This window comes from Photinus pyralis, unplaced genomic scaffold (assembly GCF_008802855.1).
Source record: "Photinus pyralis isolate 1611_PpyrPB1 unplaced genomic scaffold, Ppyr1.3 Ppyr1.4_LG1, whole genome shotgun sequence".
Classification (NCBI taxonomy): domain Eukaryota; kingdom Metazoa; phylum Arthropoda; class Insecta; order Coleoptera; family Lampyridae; genus Photinus; species Photinus pyralis.
In genome coordinates, this window is record NW_022170249.1 from 4255111 (window position 1) to 4271142 (window position 16032).

A 16032-nucleotide genomic window follows, 5' to 3' on the forward strand; every position below is an offset into this window, starting at 1 on the left:
GTCGTAGTAGCACAGATCTAAACAAGATCTGTGGTAGTAGGTACCTACCTATATTTCAACAATTAGGAAAACCAATACGCAAAATTTTCGTGGGTATTTCCGCGTAACACAACTGTAAATGATGAGCAATGAGCAAATATACACCATAGCAGCTATCAATTAGCGAAAACCCGAAGTCTCTAGGTGGCCCAGGAGCCAAGCTCTCGATGGAACAGACGGACAAACAGACAGACAGACGACGGAAAATGGAGCACATAAGCGTTACCTCAACTTCGTTGTGTTACGCTAAACAAAATAAATAAAGTTGAACTACTCATTTTGAACGTTAGCAGGACTCGTAAGATGATTTCTTATTGATCCCTTAGATCAATAATCATTCAAAAGGACTGCGGTGTTGGCAAGTGAAATTACCTACGTGTTACCGGATTTCTGAAAAGTGGTGGGCTGACAATCCTTTGTCCGGATATCTCAAGGTATACCTACATTGTATAATGATCTTACCCTTGTACTTACAAACGTAGAACTGTAGGATGTAAAATAAAACGTAACGTAGAGGGTAGAGCATTGAGAATGAAACGGAACTATTTTGAACCCGCTAAACTTTAAATTGCAAGTATTATGCATGGTTACTTTTTAGAGGAACTTTTCGACAGAAAAATATTCTTCTTATGTGATGGTTTTGTCCGTCTGTCTGTCCACGTCTAACTCGAGAACGAAAAGAGACAGCGATGTCAAACCTTCGCCAACCGATTTCTACTAGTTCAAGGATCAGTGCTATTGAATATGAGCCGGGTTAAAAGTCTTGTTTCCGAATACGAGCTGAGAGGCAGAAAATTCACCTATATACTGAAAATCGTATCCGATTATTCGTATATTGTTTCTAGATCCCTTTATAGGCGTGTCTTGCTGTATCATGTCACTTATTGCCCTATTCCTCCTTATACTTAAAACTGAAGCAATTAATAAGTGAGTTTTATCGTGAAAATTTACCCCCTTGAACATAAAATGTCCCATGTACGGCGCTTTCCAAAAATGTACTAACCGTAATAATGTTGCTGTTTCACCCTATATTAATTCAGTAGGTAGGTACGACCATTGAATAATAAATCTCTATATTCAATGGTACGACATAAACTTCGAAGCGATGCAGTACCGGTTTTCATTTTGAACTTAGAGCGCTCTCCAAAAAGAGTACCTACCTATATCTTACCTATATATTTTTAATTATTTTATATGCAGGTACACGTTATTTTCTTATAATGGCCGCGTAGGTACCTATTCTGTTATGGGGCCTCACATTTTATTGGATTAAAGCCATACAACTGTTTAGTTTCCTCAATGTTCGAAGGATACGTGCTAAATCAGACGAAGCCTTGGATGCTTTAGATATCGCGCTCGTAATCGTTTACTGTAGATAATAAATCGTGCCCCATTTGCAAAAATGATGGAAATGGTGTGGAGTTCAAGTAAAATTGTTAAATTGCATCGCAGGGATAACGAAAAATTTGGGATTAGTCTTATTATCGGAAAGGTAATTCATACTAATTTTTAAAACTGATACTTATATGAAGGTGAAACTTTAAACGAATGTAAGTAACTCTAGAGCCTAATGAAAAGAAAACCGTCCGATCAAATTATCATTTCGGAAATGAAAAGTCAAAAAATATCTTACTTGCATAATACGAGTATAATTATCTTTGCCGTGTAATATCAATAAAATTACGAAATTTAGGTACTACTAGAGAATGCATAATTCCGCTATGCTTAAACCTACCTTTACATGCAAAACAATGTCTAGGTGGTCGAGTTTTTAGACACTCAAACTGCTGTTTCATTTGCCAAGATTTGTAACACGTATAATGTGCAATTGCAAATTTAAAAAATGGCTTCCAAGTTTGAAAAATTGTCGATCAAATTTGCGGCATAACGAAGTTATAACTTCCCTAACTTCCTAAAAAACAGGAAATCGAAAAAATCGACTCCGTGTACCTGTGGCCGTTGAACTTATTAAAATAAAAGAAAAACAGCAATAAACAAAAAAATTTATTACAATATCGCACATTCGTGTACAGTGCCTGGTGATAAATTAGCACGCTTTAAAATTTTTAAGTAGGTACCTACCTGTATACGCACTTAACACTTCACTTATATTTGAATCGATTTTTTTTGTTTCAGATTAATATAAAAACGCCTGGAAATGAAACCCAATCTGTTGTTGGAGTCTTTATTAAGAGCATTGCGCCAACGTTGATTGACAAAGTTGATTGTCAGGTAAGACTACAACGGAGAAAGCAGTAATATTTGAAGATGCTTCCATCTACAAGTGTTATTGGCAGAAGTGGATAACAAAACAAAATTACCTAAATAACTTCATGAAAGGAATAATTAATTTTATGAGCATTACTTTATTAAATATGAGACTATTTTACATATACCTAGATTGTAGTTAGAGGGTCGCTGATGACAAGTCTGGAATAAACGAATTATCGGGAAAAATGTACAAGATATCGAAAAAAGTTTTATACAAAAGTTTCTATTGTCTACTAGGCAGTAGTAATTTTAATTATACATGGTTAGTCATAAAGAGTACGTGTCACGCCAAAATTGCATTTTTTTAAATGGAACACCCTGTAAATTGTATTTGAGTAGTTCTGCGCATGCGTAGAAGGATACGGCCTGCCGGTCTAAATATATGTCGACTCCAACGGGCACGTAGTACATCTGCAAAAAATACACAATTTGCCCCATTCAATTTTGAGTTATTGCCGAACAACGACGGACATTTAGTATGACAATACTTTACCTACCCATATATGGGTGCGTGAACGTAATACTTAATAAAATAATATAAAAGCACATGTACAGTATCAGTATCACTAACGAACAATTCAATATAACGGTATTTAAAATAAAAGCTTGGAGCACGCCATACTTCAATAAACAGATATCCGTAAATTACACTTAAAAAAAAACTTATGTTAACACGTTACTCGACCAATCAAAAAACAATACTCTACGAGTCTACGCCGACTTTCTGTCAAGCTTAATACTCAAGTAACCCATGTTCCGGATATCTGCATAAAACGGTCAAAGTCCATGACATCACAATTACTGTAGGTATACAGTGCATTCCGTAGTTTTTTCTCATAGTGCTATTCTTTCTGATAAGGAGTGCTGCATACCAGTAGGGGTTGGCTTCCCATAGGAACTGCAAAGAGGTTCTTGTCTCTCCATTCGCGAATCTTCCTTAACATTAACATAACCACCTTGATGAACAGTGACCTCATCCTTAATTAATACGGACGCATCGGAATTAGGGTTCGCACGACGACGTCTTGCAATGAACTGGTAGTAGTCCCGAAATGTATCATATTGAAACGTAAATTTAATTACACCATTTACTTGTGTTAAAACTAATTATTTATCTGCACAGAAACTAACACTATTAACGAAAACTTAAATTAAAAATGTCTTAATAGATTTATTTATAACAGCGAGTTATTATTTATTACTTGCTTGCACTCATGTTTATTACACGAGCGCGAATTTCACTATTTATCACTTCGGCATCGATGTTTAGACTTGCTTACATAGCAAACAAAAAGATTCTAGAGAAGACTCTGGTCAGCGTATAATATTTCATAGAAAGTATGGTCAATTGGTGAATCTTCGAGTTGGTGGCGACTTGATGGCGCCTCGATATCGCTCTAGAAAATTCGCTACAATATGATTAATGAATAGTACATTCTCTCTGGTTACTAATATATCGTCAAAATATACTTCACTGCTCACTAGTTGAGTGCTGTATTCCAGTGGCATCTATCTTCAAAGTTTGACTGGTTTTCAATTTTTTTTCGCAGAAACTAAATGGCGTCGGTCGTTAAGTTTTGAATTGAGCTACAGGCTAAGACCTGTATCCACTGTCACATCATTTTTTTAGGTCCTTGATTGAAAAAAGAAAGTTTTTGATTTAGAAATGTAGAAGAATGTAGAAATGTATTTTGCTTAAAAAACGACACGTAATCGCCTTCTACAATAAAGCTTTCAAAGGAGAAAATTGCGTACCTACTTAGAGAGCGCGAGTTTAATTTATGAATGAAACTAGCAATTAATGTCATTCGAGTTCGACTATTTTTATGTATAATCAATTCTCGAAAAAATGTTTGTCTTGTGCCAAACCAGTAATGTTGTTCTAATATTAGGTCGGCGCAAAATGGAGCCTTCTACATTTTCTGATAAAAACAATGCAATGCCTAAAGTGTAAGGTGCTTATCAAAACAACGTGTGACCATGCAATTGTTAATGACATTTTCATTTACACCTAGGTTGGTGATCGCGTACTGAAGATTGGAGATGTGGAGATAGAAGCTAATCAAGAGTCAGTCTTTAAAGCTACTCAGAATTCAACTAAACCAGTACTTCTTACCCTACAATCTTTACTTTTGCTGGTAAGTTATTGTTTGCCTTTTAGTAAGTAGGGACCTACCTAATTGAGTAAAATATAAAAATTGTATTATGTTCTATCATGTACTTCAAACGCCTAAATACTTATGGGCGGAAGCTGTGAAATCTGCAATTTATACTACAGACTTGTTTCCATAACTCACGAAACACTTGAGTGAATGTTATCATTAACTTTGATATACATTTCGCTTAGAGTTATCTTGTCCACTATGGAAACGCAAAATCAAAATGATGGATTGACTATTTATTTCGTTTGGCAGGTTCAAGAGAAAGCACCAGATGACGAAAAAAAAGAAGAAACTAGGATTGAAGAACCGAAGGAATGTGCTGATTACTCTCAAATTAATGGTACAGAAACCGAGGTACAGCAGCCTTCCGTATCTTCACTGAAAATTCCATATAAACCGCACCCGTAAGTAGAAACCGCTTTTACTGTCAGTAGGATATCAGGAATCCACAAATATGTAGTTCAATTACACTTCTATAAAAAGAGGAAAACATCTCCCAAGATCCCCTAATTTGTTTTTGTATTTCTTGATGCCCAAAATAAAATCACGAAGTGTTTTTCTTGAACAGTTGGACATTTTTGTTTAAACGTTAAACAATTACCCAATACAAACGGAACAAGTAAGAATAAATTGTGCACGTCACAAATGCTCGGCCCTCCATTGAAAAAGGCTCTCTCCAAGAAAAATTGAAAACTGGATGGCTTTTGCTGTGGTACAGTTGAACCTCATTCAAAACTTGCGTCAAATTCTCGAAGACTCACTCTCAGTCTTAGCCCCACTCTCACTCTCTGCCATTGCGCTGTGTTCTCACATATTCAGATAACTCTTTTTCGACACCTTATTGATATCGGTTATAATTCCTCATATCTCACGTACTCACCAAGGGAAAATTGAATGCCTGGATGAGATATATCTATTAAGTCATGTGAAAACTGTAAGTGCGAATATTTTCAGTACGAAATGTTGGATGAAGGTAAACGAAAGGAAAATGAAATGTCTGAATTTCGTAAAGTAAAAAAGTGCGAATATCTCAAGAACGGAGTGTCGAAGACTGAAAGAAAGGAGGATTGAAACGTCTGGACCAGGCAAATCTATAGTTGGTGTCAAAAGTTTAAGTTCTAATATTTCGCGAACGGTGTGTTACAGAAGGGCAGTCACACAAAAATGGAACGTATGAACAATTTTGCTGTGGATTTCCCTAACCCTTATTGCATTAAACAGCTTATAGCTATTGAATGTCTGTTACACACGGCCTTTAATCGTTTGTGTCTTACGCGCCCCCCACTTCACTCCAATTATTTCCCGAAGAAAAACTTTTTTAAAACAAAACATCAACCCTACCAATTCGTGCCAAATTTGTGTTTCAATTTTGACGATACTTACTGTGTTTGTCTGTTCCATAGCGAACCCATGATTCATGAAGTAGAGGTTGCGGAAGAAGAAGAAGTAGTCGATGAAGACGAATCGGAAGAAGACGAAGAAGAAGACGAGGACGAAGACGATTACAGTGACAAGCAAGTCGATTATTCTTGCAGTTCAGGTGAGTACTTGGTTATTTATTAGTTTGATAAACTGTAGCAACAGTTGCGTCTGTTAAAAATTGTTCTTGTGGTAGTTCGCTGTAGTTTTCTCTTCTAGCATAAACGTAGGGTCGTTGATAAGTTCGTATGGTTTATTGTACGGTTTGATAAGAATAATTTTAATTTGTAAAAACACAAAACTTCGTATGGAGAGTTAAATAGCTGAAGATCGACAGTTGTAATGTAATAATAGACAACAATCGGAACGTGGGTCCAGTTTGTATGTGTTAAACCGGAATGATCCTCTTGTGGGGGTGGTTAAGGTCGAGAAGAGGATATAAAACAAACCCACTGCTCGTAGTTCAAATCTTTTAGTGGTTGCAATTTGAGATATGTCCTAATTCGGGATAGGTAGTCGTACCTAGTCGGGTTTTGGTGTCTCTTTCGGTTTTCGCTACTTTATTAAGCGGATAAATATTTTTAATAAAATTTAAGATGAAAGTGTAGTCTATGTGCCGATAATAGCCTTAGCAGCTGCACTTTAAAAAATAAATAAATAAATAATAATTATATACTTGTTAGCTTAATTTCTTTAAAATGTGGTAGTGGGGGCAAGGTGGGGTAATGTAAATGTGCGACGATGTTCGTTAGTCCGCGCAAATAGGTTGCATGTAAATGAATAAATAAAAATTAGTAAAATCCAAAATTAGAATGGAATTATTAACATCAATTATAAAGGTGGTTATCTAATTTACTAACGGCAATAAATAATAAATGGCAGTAGTTGGCGGTCACTCCGGATTTTTCTCAGACGGCCCCAAAAGATTTACAACCTTGCTTCTAGTCAAGGATCGGCAGTAATGGCGGAGGCGGTTACGTTCAAGGAAACAACTGAAACAGAATAGAATTACAGTACACAGACACGGGTATCGATTTCTCAAATGGTAACGCAAGCACAAGTGATTAGCGGTATCTAAGGGGAAACGAGATGCAGGAAAAACGGAAGACACCCCCATTTTTGTATACTCACCTATTGGTCGGGTCGAAGTTCGGTAGTTCAATTAACACTGATGCGTCCCGGAATTTTGGGAATAAGCGACAGGTTATTTCATTAGGTCGGTTTCTATCTTAGGTTTAAATTAACATAGGGAAACTGAAATCGGTTAATACCTAATTAACGCAACTGAACTCCTAAAATATTAATTATTTTTCCCCTGCTTCCTCATGCAGAGGGCTGTCCGATGCTACAATGATCATTTACATACCTCCATGGGAACAATTAAAAACCTCACACCCACAATCAGGTTCGGCAGATGGTTTCCTTATCAGTGATAAAAACGGCTCTACAAATTTTTAGTTATTGCCTTCTATTTTTCGCCCCTAGAAGAAATGAATAAATGTGGAAGCTACGATTTCTTAGCAACGCCCAATTACATGTCCGTTAGTTTTTTTTATAAAATCAACCTATTCGACATTTTGAACTGTTACAAGTGAGACATTGTTCATTTAACCTATTCTGTACTATCTTTAATAATAAGAAAAAGGTGTGGAACACACTGTATATCGAATATCGTATCGTATTGGCATGGCGAATTTTTCAAGAACAGAGAGAAAATATTCTGAAACCCGAGGTGAAACTTTTTGTGGGCGAATTTTCCGGTGCGAATCTCCCATGTGAGCATTTTCTGGTGCGGCAGAGGTGACAAACATGCATTTTTTTGTAAAAATGTTCCTTTAATCCGTAGATGGTGCAATCCTAAACGAGGTTTTCGAAAATAAATTCGGTTTTGTTATTTTCATGTTGAAAAATGCAAAAATACCCTCAATCGCCCTTTGTGAGTACCCCCTTCCGACAATCCGTTCTTGAGGTATAAGGGAATATACCCGATCGCGATAAGAGGTCGAGGAGGAGGGCTATGGTTGGTAGACATTAATTCCTTTCGTTGAGATTGAGACCTTTCATTAGAGTACGATGAAGGATAAAACTAGTTCCACTCTCCCCTCCCCCTCTCACCCACAACCCCGTACTTTTATAAGAGGGCAGAAAGAAGGGCAGTAGTTGGTAGAAAACGGTTCCTTTCGTTGAGACCATTCATTAGAATAAAATGACAGATCAAATTAATTTTTAACCTCCCTCTCCCCTCCATCCGGTCCCGTCGTCCTCTGATCTCGAAAAAGGGTCGCACAGGAAAGTTTCAGTTTGTACAAAGCAATTTATTTTGATGAGACCTTTCATTAGAATACCATGAAGAGTAGAACATGTGTTATCCCCCCCCCCCCCCCGCCCTTTTTCTAACGTTTAACTTGGTATGCAAAATCTGAGACCAATTGGTTGTCGTATGTAAAACTTATGCACTTTTTACTTTTACGAAATTTGATGGCCGTCTGGCACACCTTCGAGGTATAGGCTACCTACTGCAAAAAATTTCAGGACCCTAGGACCATTCCCCTAGATTCTAGAAGTACTTCAAAACGGTAGAAGTGGGCCCGGGCGGACGGACGGACAAAACGCAAAAAATAGCACTTTTATTTTTTAATTTTGAAAAATGCCCTAAAAATCAACCGAAAGTTTATAAAAGTACCTTCAATTTAATATTCTATTTGGCCCCCTAACATGTATAGTTTAGGAGATACACTAATTTAAAGTTTCGTGTTTATAGTAATTTTTAAAAATAATAACATTTTCAGCGCATTTTTTAAGAATTGAAAGAAATGTGGGACCACTAATTTGTCTCAGATTTTGTATGTACATGTATCTAGTGATGTCATGTCAAAATTTTGAAAATGGTGGAGGGAGAGGGGGTAAATACACGTTCTGTCTTCATGGTATTCTAATGAAAGGTCTCATCGAAATGAAATGGTTTCTACAAACTAACCTGCCTGCGCGAATCCGTTTCGACATCACTGGGTGACCGGTGGGGTGGGGGTATTATCTTCCATGGTATTCTAATTAAAAGAGGAAAAAGTAACTGTTTTCTACCAGCTCCCGCATTTCTTTCTAACCTCTTATCAAAAGGGGGGGGGGGTTGAAAGGGGACTTGTTTTATCCTTCATGGTACTCTAATGAATGGACTAAGTGAAAGGAATTACCTTTTACCAATCATAGTCTTCCTCCTCGGCCCATTATCGTGATCGCTTATAATTACTTACATCTCAAGAGCGGATTGTCTTGGAAGAGTAGATACTCACAAAAGGCGATTAGGACGTCTGGAAGAAATATATCTTTTGGTGATGGCATAATTTATGAGCGAAACGGTTTGTCGAAGGAGAGTACACACAAAGGCAAAATGAATCCTCCGAACGAGACATATACCTATCTATTGGTGAAGTCCAACCGAATATCTTGAAAACGAAGCGTCATAAGAGGGCACTATTCTTTTTATTCACGCATTTAGTGGGTGTGTCACCACTTCCTCCGTCTTTGGGCACGGGAAGATAAAATATTCTGAAGTGTTACACAACAATTTTGCGATGAAGGAAGTGGTCAACAGTTTTCAATAAACCAGACGCCAGCGCTGATGATAGCTGAGGCAGGAGTATACCTAATTTATTTGTGTAAATTTTTATGGTAGGTTTCCCTAATAAAAGCAAACAAAATGAAAGTGAAAAAATCTCATTACGCTGAATATAAAATGCACCCCAAAACGTAAAATACCCAACTTTTGGAAGTATTTCTGCCAAATATAACCACTCACCCTAGCGGGACCATGAGATTACAACTACAAAACAGACGCATATTAGCGCTTTTTTTAAGCCTTTTAGAAAATTCCCACGACACTTAAAAAGCAACCCTAAGTACCTACATTCTCAAAACAATCAAGCAAAAAAAATACAGAACGATAAAACAATATAAAACGGCGAATACTACATAATAAAAATTTATTACTATATTATCGTGTTTTATTGATGTTATTATTGCAATAATTTTTTAGAAAACACCCTGCATATGCTCACACGGCCTAACAATAGGGTTCTAGATATCAATATGTTACCCCGAAATCGACAATTTCAAAATTGCACCCTATATATGAGATGACCGCATTTACTCTGAAAGAAATCGGAAAATCGCGAAAACTCGGTAACGCGTTTTTCCCCAAAAACCAAAGGATTTCAGATTTATATACAGGAAGGCTACATCATTCGAACTACTTAGGTATGCCATAGGTTTACGTAGAAACCAATGACGATTTTGGTCCTTTATCCCGTTTTATACACTTTACGCAATACGCAATATTCTATCCATTATAGAAGTAGTTTCCCTTCGCCTAAGTTTTAAAAGAAAATGCATCCCCAAATTTATTACAATTATGATTATTGTGAATATTTCCTAAACAGACTCGGAATTGCATACATTCCCTAGGCATTGTATAGAATACCTGAATTACACAGATTGCCGGATGGCATACGGACTTTAGATCAGAGCGTTTGCCGTAGCTTAATTCGCAAATTTCAAAATAGCGTTCTGTGGCAGGTATATCACGTAATCCATTTTGGAGCAGATTTCCATTTTAGTTAGCTATACACGTACACCCTACCATGGGTTTTATGCACCTTGCTGCTGCCACCCACACAAAATTGATTTGTTCGTTTCGTTACTGGTACATACAAGGCATATCATATCAAAGCGTGAATTGGCGACACATCCTCGATTATTCCAGAAGTTGTAGTTTGGATGAAAAATCTTGGCAATTAAACGGAAGTAAACATATCATCAATCTCCTACTCCTAGGCTAGGTGAAACTAGAATATTATTGCTGCATCTCTTATCTGGGGGTTTCTACTGCGCGATCGCATTGACGGTCCGCTTAAAATCGAAGAGTCTGTTTCAGTTGCAACTCTCGCAGACACCGTACGATATATACCAATTTTACTGGCGTGTTCGGTTTCGAATGGCTCTTCTTAACTCAACTATCTCTTATGGGAAGCTTTACCACTGGCTTATACAACTTGGGTAATTTCTGGTTAGTCATATGTCAAATAGTGATAGTATAGTCTCTTCGAGATAGAGTTGTAATCATGCACGAAAAGTAGGTTAAAAGCTTCGTTCCGTATACACATTTAATGCTGCTTTATCTATTTTTACTGTTGTTGGTGTAAGTTTATTCGCGCTTTACATAGGCACATAAAAACGCTTGCCAAATTTCATAAGTGTTTCCCAATTAATATTATTTGGGAACTCAAAAATTAATTATAGTCCGCTCGCTTTGCCGAGATAAACACGAAAAAATGTAAGCAATTTCGCTACAAAAATAGCGAATCGTAAACCGTGAAAAATTTATTTGAAAAATGAATTTATTACCCTTTCCGCTTTAATTATCTTGTATCGCAAAATCGGGGGCTATTGAGTAGGTAGTAAATGTAAGCGTGTAATATCTAATATTTGAAACATAATTCGAATTAATTTGTAAGATGACAACATGCAAGGGATTTGCTCACGCAATTTTCGTACACTGCGGTTTAGAAATAAACCCCAGATCATTTAAAATTTAATATTTACACGAAGCAATGCATACGTCTTTCATTCATTCATTTATAATGCAAACCATCTAACAATTTGATGAGCATTTGAACCGTTAGGTAGGTAGATACGTTGCTAGTATGTGGAACGAAAATAGCATGATGGTATAATTAATTCGGTGAATGTGGCAATTAAACATCCCCCATTGCAGGGAATTGATTCCAATGAACTTTTAGCGTTGTGCCATTATTTGTATTTTCACTTTCATTGCGTCAAACGAAGCAATGCTGAATTAAATTGAATTAGAAACCGCATTAATTACTACTCGTTTAAAATGAAATTGTTATACCATCGCACAAGAATCCGCGCCATTGAGTTAAACATTAAAAATTAATTGTCATACCTAAGATCGATTTTCTCTTAATAATAGCACAATTTATAAGTTCGTAACCCTTGGGCCGGTTGTTATTGTCCTGACGTGCTTTATTGTAACTGTAAGGTAACATTTTACGGCCTGCCTAAAATGATTAATGTACGATATACAAACGATAAGAAATCGGTTGTCTTACATGACCGTCAGTCCAGACTGTGAGCCTGCTATAATAGGTACGATGCTATATGATCTTTTTTACACTGGCGAACCGTGGGTGTTCATAAAGTCTGACCCCAAAACCAATTTCATTGAGCCCAGTCCATCAGTCCTATGAGCTCCAACAATAAACCTTTCCTTTACATTGTGCCCCATTAGTTAACAGTTAAAGGAATATGGTTCTCGCAAGAATCGAGGGCTAACTTGATGACTCGCACCTCCGCGGTAAATTCGTGGAGATGTACCTACCCCAAAGTACCACTGTAGGACACCCTCAGTTTAAAAAATATGATAGGTATCTACTTAAACCCAAATCCTTTGCTTGAATTCGATTCTTATTAATAAATACAATACCAAATCTGTTTCATGCAAATCATTCTCATAGGTCAATTCCTTTAGGAATATTAAAATTACTTGGAACAACATTTCTTGTGCAAATTCCTAAAATTAACCGGCCACTATTTTATACAAATCAAAAATTAAAAATCTCTTACAGTTATTGACGTGGGTAAAATTTTCTTCCGTTAACAAATGGATCTTATCTCTCCTTGGAGAATGCCGTTTCCTTTAGAAATATCGAGAGATATCACTCCGATCGTACAGTTAGTTTTTTTGGCACCACCCCGGTAACTTTATCTTCGTGATCAATGTAAAATTTCGCGGAAGAAAAGTGTGCATGAATCGCGAATCCAAACAAACCGGCTTCAATTTCGCGAAATTAATACTCGAGATCGTCATTATGCACAGGAATGCAAAGCCAATGATTTGCTGTGAATTCAGACGGTCACTACGACCAGAATTCAAAGGTAAATTTTGATATTTTCGACAACTCTTTTTTTAACTTACCGGTTTTCGATACAATGGAATTGTAATTATTATATTTGTTTGAGATTCTTTTAACGATTATAGCTCCGTTGTTTTCTGCGGAAGCCTCTTTTGATATTAATGACTGACTAAGTACGTGTTGATTTTATTAATCTGAATTGAAATATTGACATTGCAGATCTATACAGGCCGATTCAAATTCGGAAATATTCGGAAAAAGACGAAATTTTGCAAAATCTTTTTTATTTTTTACTGCAGTTATTTAAAAAGATATTTCAAAATAAATGCCACATTATTGTGACCACTTTTTTCCTCTACAAGATACCAGTTTTAAATTTTAAAAGTCTGACGTTTCGTCTCCGGTTAACCATCATCAACTTTGTTTTTTCTTATGGAAGTCATTTTTATTTTTTGTGTCATTTCATAGAGCATTTCGGCAAAAGGTATCACCTTAATTCTCCCAAATGTAACGATCAAGTGAGTTGACGGTGTGGACAAGCGGGGTCATTAGGAGAATTAATATGTTCGTTTTCTAATAAAGTCCTATCCTGTTTTATAACAATTCGAGTGTTTGCAAAACCATTACAATACAATTAATTTCTTTTTGACTTACTAATACGGTTAGAGTAAATGACCGATGCTTACTATTTAACTGATAAACGTATAAATTGGCAACACCTGTAAAGTAAACGGTATCTTAATTATAAAACAATGCGAATATCCATATCCCTTGCTCGTTGAATCTCAGAGCACTGATTTATCCAATTGATTGATCCAACTCTTGAAAACGAAAATCGACACAACTTCCTAGATCCCGTATGGTGAATGGCACCTTTGATAGCAATTCCAATCAATCGTTCGCTTCAGACGTTCGAAGAATTACAACATGACATTCAATAGTATCTATTCTTCTTGACTGATTAGGGTCACAAAATTTAATTACGCGCATTTACAACTTTCGCTATTGTTCGTATTTACCGTAATAGTGTCTAATTCGCAAATTATCCCCTGTAGTTACGCGCATTTGTCTCAATAATTCTCTAAGATAATTATTACATATTATTTTTATTTTTTATTTTATTTTTTATTATTTTTTTCTTTCATTACTCCTATTACTTATATCCCTTGTATAACTCTTGTATATCTCTGTTGTTCATTTGCACGTTTTAATATAATTTATACATATTTTTGGTTTATCTTGCGCAATTTAATCGAATTTAATTATCTTTCAATGCATTTTTACAAATTTGGTATGTTTATAATATTAATTTACTTAAGTATACTATTTTAGTTACATAATTTTAATTTCACTCTTGTAATTGTATTGTTGCTCTATTATTGGAATGTTTTCTGTTTGAGCAATAAAGTATTATTATTATGGTCAGTGTATCTTGTGAGAACTCAGGTCTAGCCTGGTTAACTAATCGCACGGATTAAAATCAAGTAACGATTAGTGTCTGTGTCTGTGTCTGTGTCTGGTGAAGTTATGTAGGGTCCTAAAAAAAAATAAAAGAAATAAATAAATAAAATAAAAATAAAATAAAAAATTATTATTATTATTGTCGGTGTTTCTTGTGAGAACTCAGGTCTAGCCTGGTTAACTAATCGCACGGATTAAAATCAAGTAACGATTAGTGTCTGTGTCTGTGTCAAAAAACAAAAAAAAATGGAAATCTAGAGATAGTATGTAATTCATACTTACCAACATAGCTATTGATGGGCACAAGAGCCAACGCTATCAGGAAAGAGGAAAACAAAACAAAACAAAAAAATCATTATAATAATTCCTGTAATTTTATTAAATGGAGTTTATTGTGTAAGTGTTTCTTTGGCTTTGCGTTTGGGTTGAATCCGAGTGGGTTGTGATAACGTGGTGTTCTTCGGTGAGGATGGAGTTTTGTGTTTTTTAACTGTGCTAGGACGTGTAACTTTATTGGGTGGACCTGTCTTTGTGGTACATGTTGCCTTACTTGTATTTATTGTGTTTCTTTGTTCTTGAGGTTGTATTTGTGTTATTGCTTGGGTTATTGGTGGAGGTATTACTGTATTTTGTGAGCTAGTAGTGCTGTTTAGGTTTTTGCGTTTGGGTTGAGTACGAGTGGGTTGTGATAACGTTGTGTGTTTCTGTGAAGAAGGAGTTATGTGTTTTTTAACTGTGCTAGGGCGTGTAACTTTATTGGGTGGACCTGTCTTTGTAGTGCATGTTGCGTTACTTGTATTTATGGTGTTTCTTTGTTCTTGAGGTTGTATCTGTGTTGTTGCTTGGGTTATTGGTGGAGACATTACAGTATTTTGTGAGCCTGTAGTGCTTTTAAGGTTGTTGCGTTTCGGTTGAATACGAGTGGGTTGTTTCTGAGAAAGAGGAGTATTGTGTTTTTTAACTGTGCTAAGACGTGTAATTTTATTGGGTGGACCTGTTTTTGTAGTGCATGTTGCGTTACTTGTATTTATTGTGTTTCTTTGTTCTTGAGGTTGTATTTGTGTGGTTGCTTGGGTTATTCGTGCATATATTACAGTATTTTGTGAGCTAGTAGTGCTGTTTAGGTTTTTGCGTTTGGGTTGTATACGAGTGGGTTGTGATAACGTGGTGTGTTTCTGTGAAGAATGAGTTTTATGTTTTTTAACTGTGCTAGGGCGTGTAACTTTATTGAGTGGACCTGTCTTTGTAGTGCATGTTGCGTTACTTGTATTTCTTGTGTTTCTTTGTTCTTGAGGTTGTATTTGTGTGGTTGCTTGGGTTATTGGTGGAGACGTTACAGTATTTTGTGAGCCTGTAGTGCTGTTAAGGTTGTTGCGTTTGGGTTGAGTACGAGTGGGTTGTGATAACGTGGTGTGTTTCTGAGAAGAAAGAGTATTGTGTTTTTTAGCTGTGCTAGGCCGTGTAACTTTATTGAGTGAGGGCGTCTTTGTAGTGCATGTTGCGTTACTTGTATTTATTGCGTTTGTTTGTTCAGGAAGTTGTGTTTGTGTGGTTGGTTGAGTTAAGTTTGGAAATATTACAGTATGTTGTGTGTCATGTTGTGAGTCTAAAGTGCTGTTTAGGCTTTTGCGTTTGGGTTGAATACTAATGGGTCGTGATAATGTGGTTTGCTTCAGAGGTGAATCTCTGATTGTAGTATCTGTTGTATCATTTGTTGTACTTGTTTATTATTATTATTATTATTATTA

General features: G+C 36.2%; 1 protein-coding gene across 1 annotated transcript in view; it reads left to right on the top strand.

The window, feature by feature from the left end:
- Positions 1-1343: 1343 nt before the first annotated feature.
- LOC116159532 (inaD-like protein) overlaps positions 1344-16032 on the top strand; it is a 51622-nt gene continuing 36933 nt past the window's right edge. Inside the window, exons 1-5 of the mRNA XM_031472529.1 lie at positions 1344-1531; positions 2176-2271; positions 4326-4448; positions 4725-4876; positions 5876-6012. Coding sequence (XP_031328389.1) covers positions 1442-1531; positions 2176-2271; positions 4326-4448; positions 4725-4876; positions 5876-6012 — 598 coding nt within the window. The 5' untranslated portion in view covers positions 1344-1441. The remainder of the gene's footprint in view (positions 1532-2175; positions 2272-4325; positions 4449-4724; positions 4877-5875; positions 6013-16032) is intronic.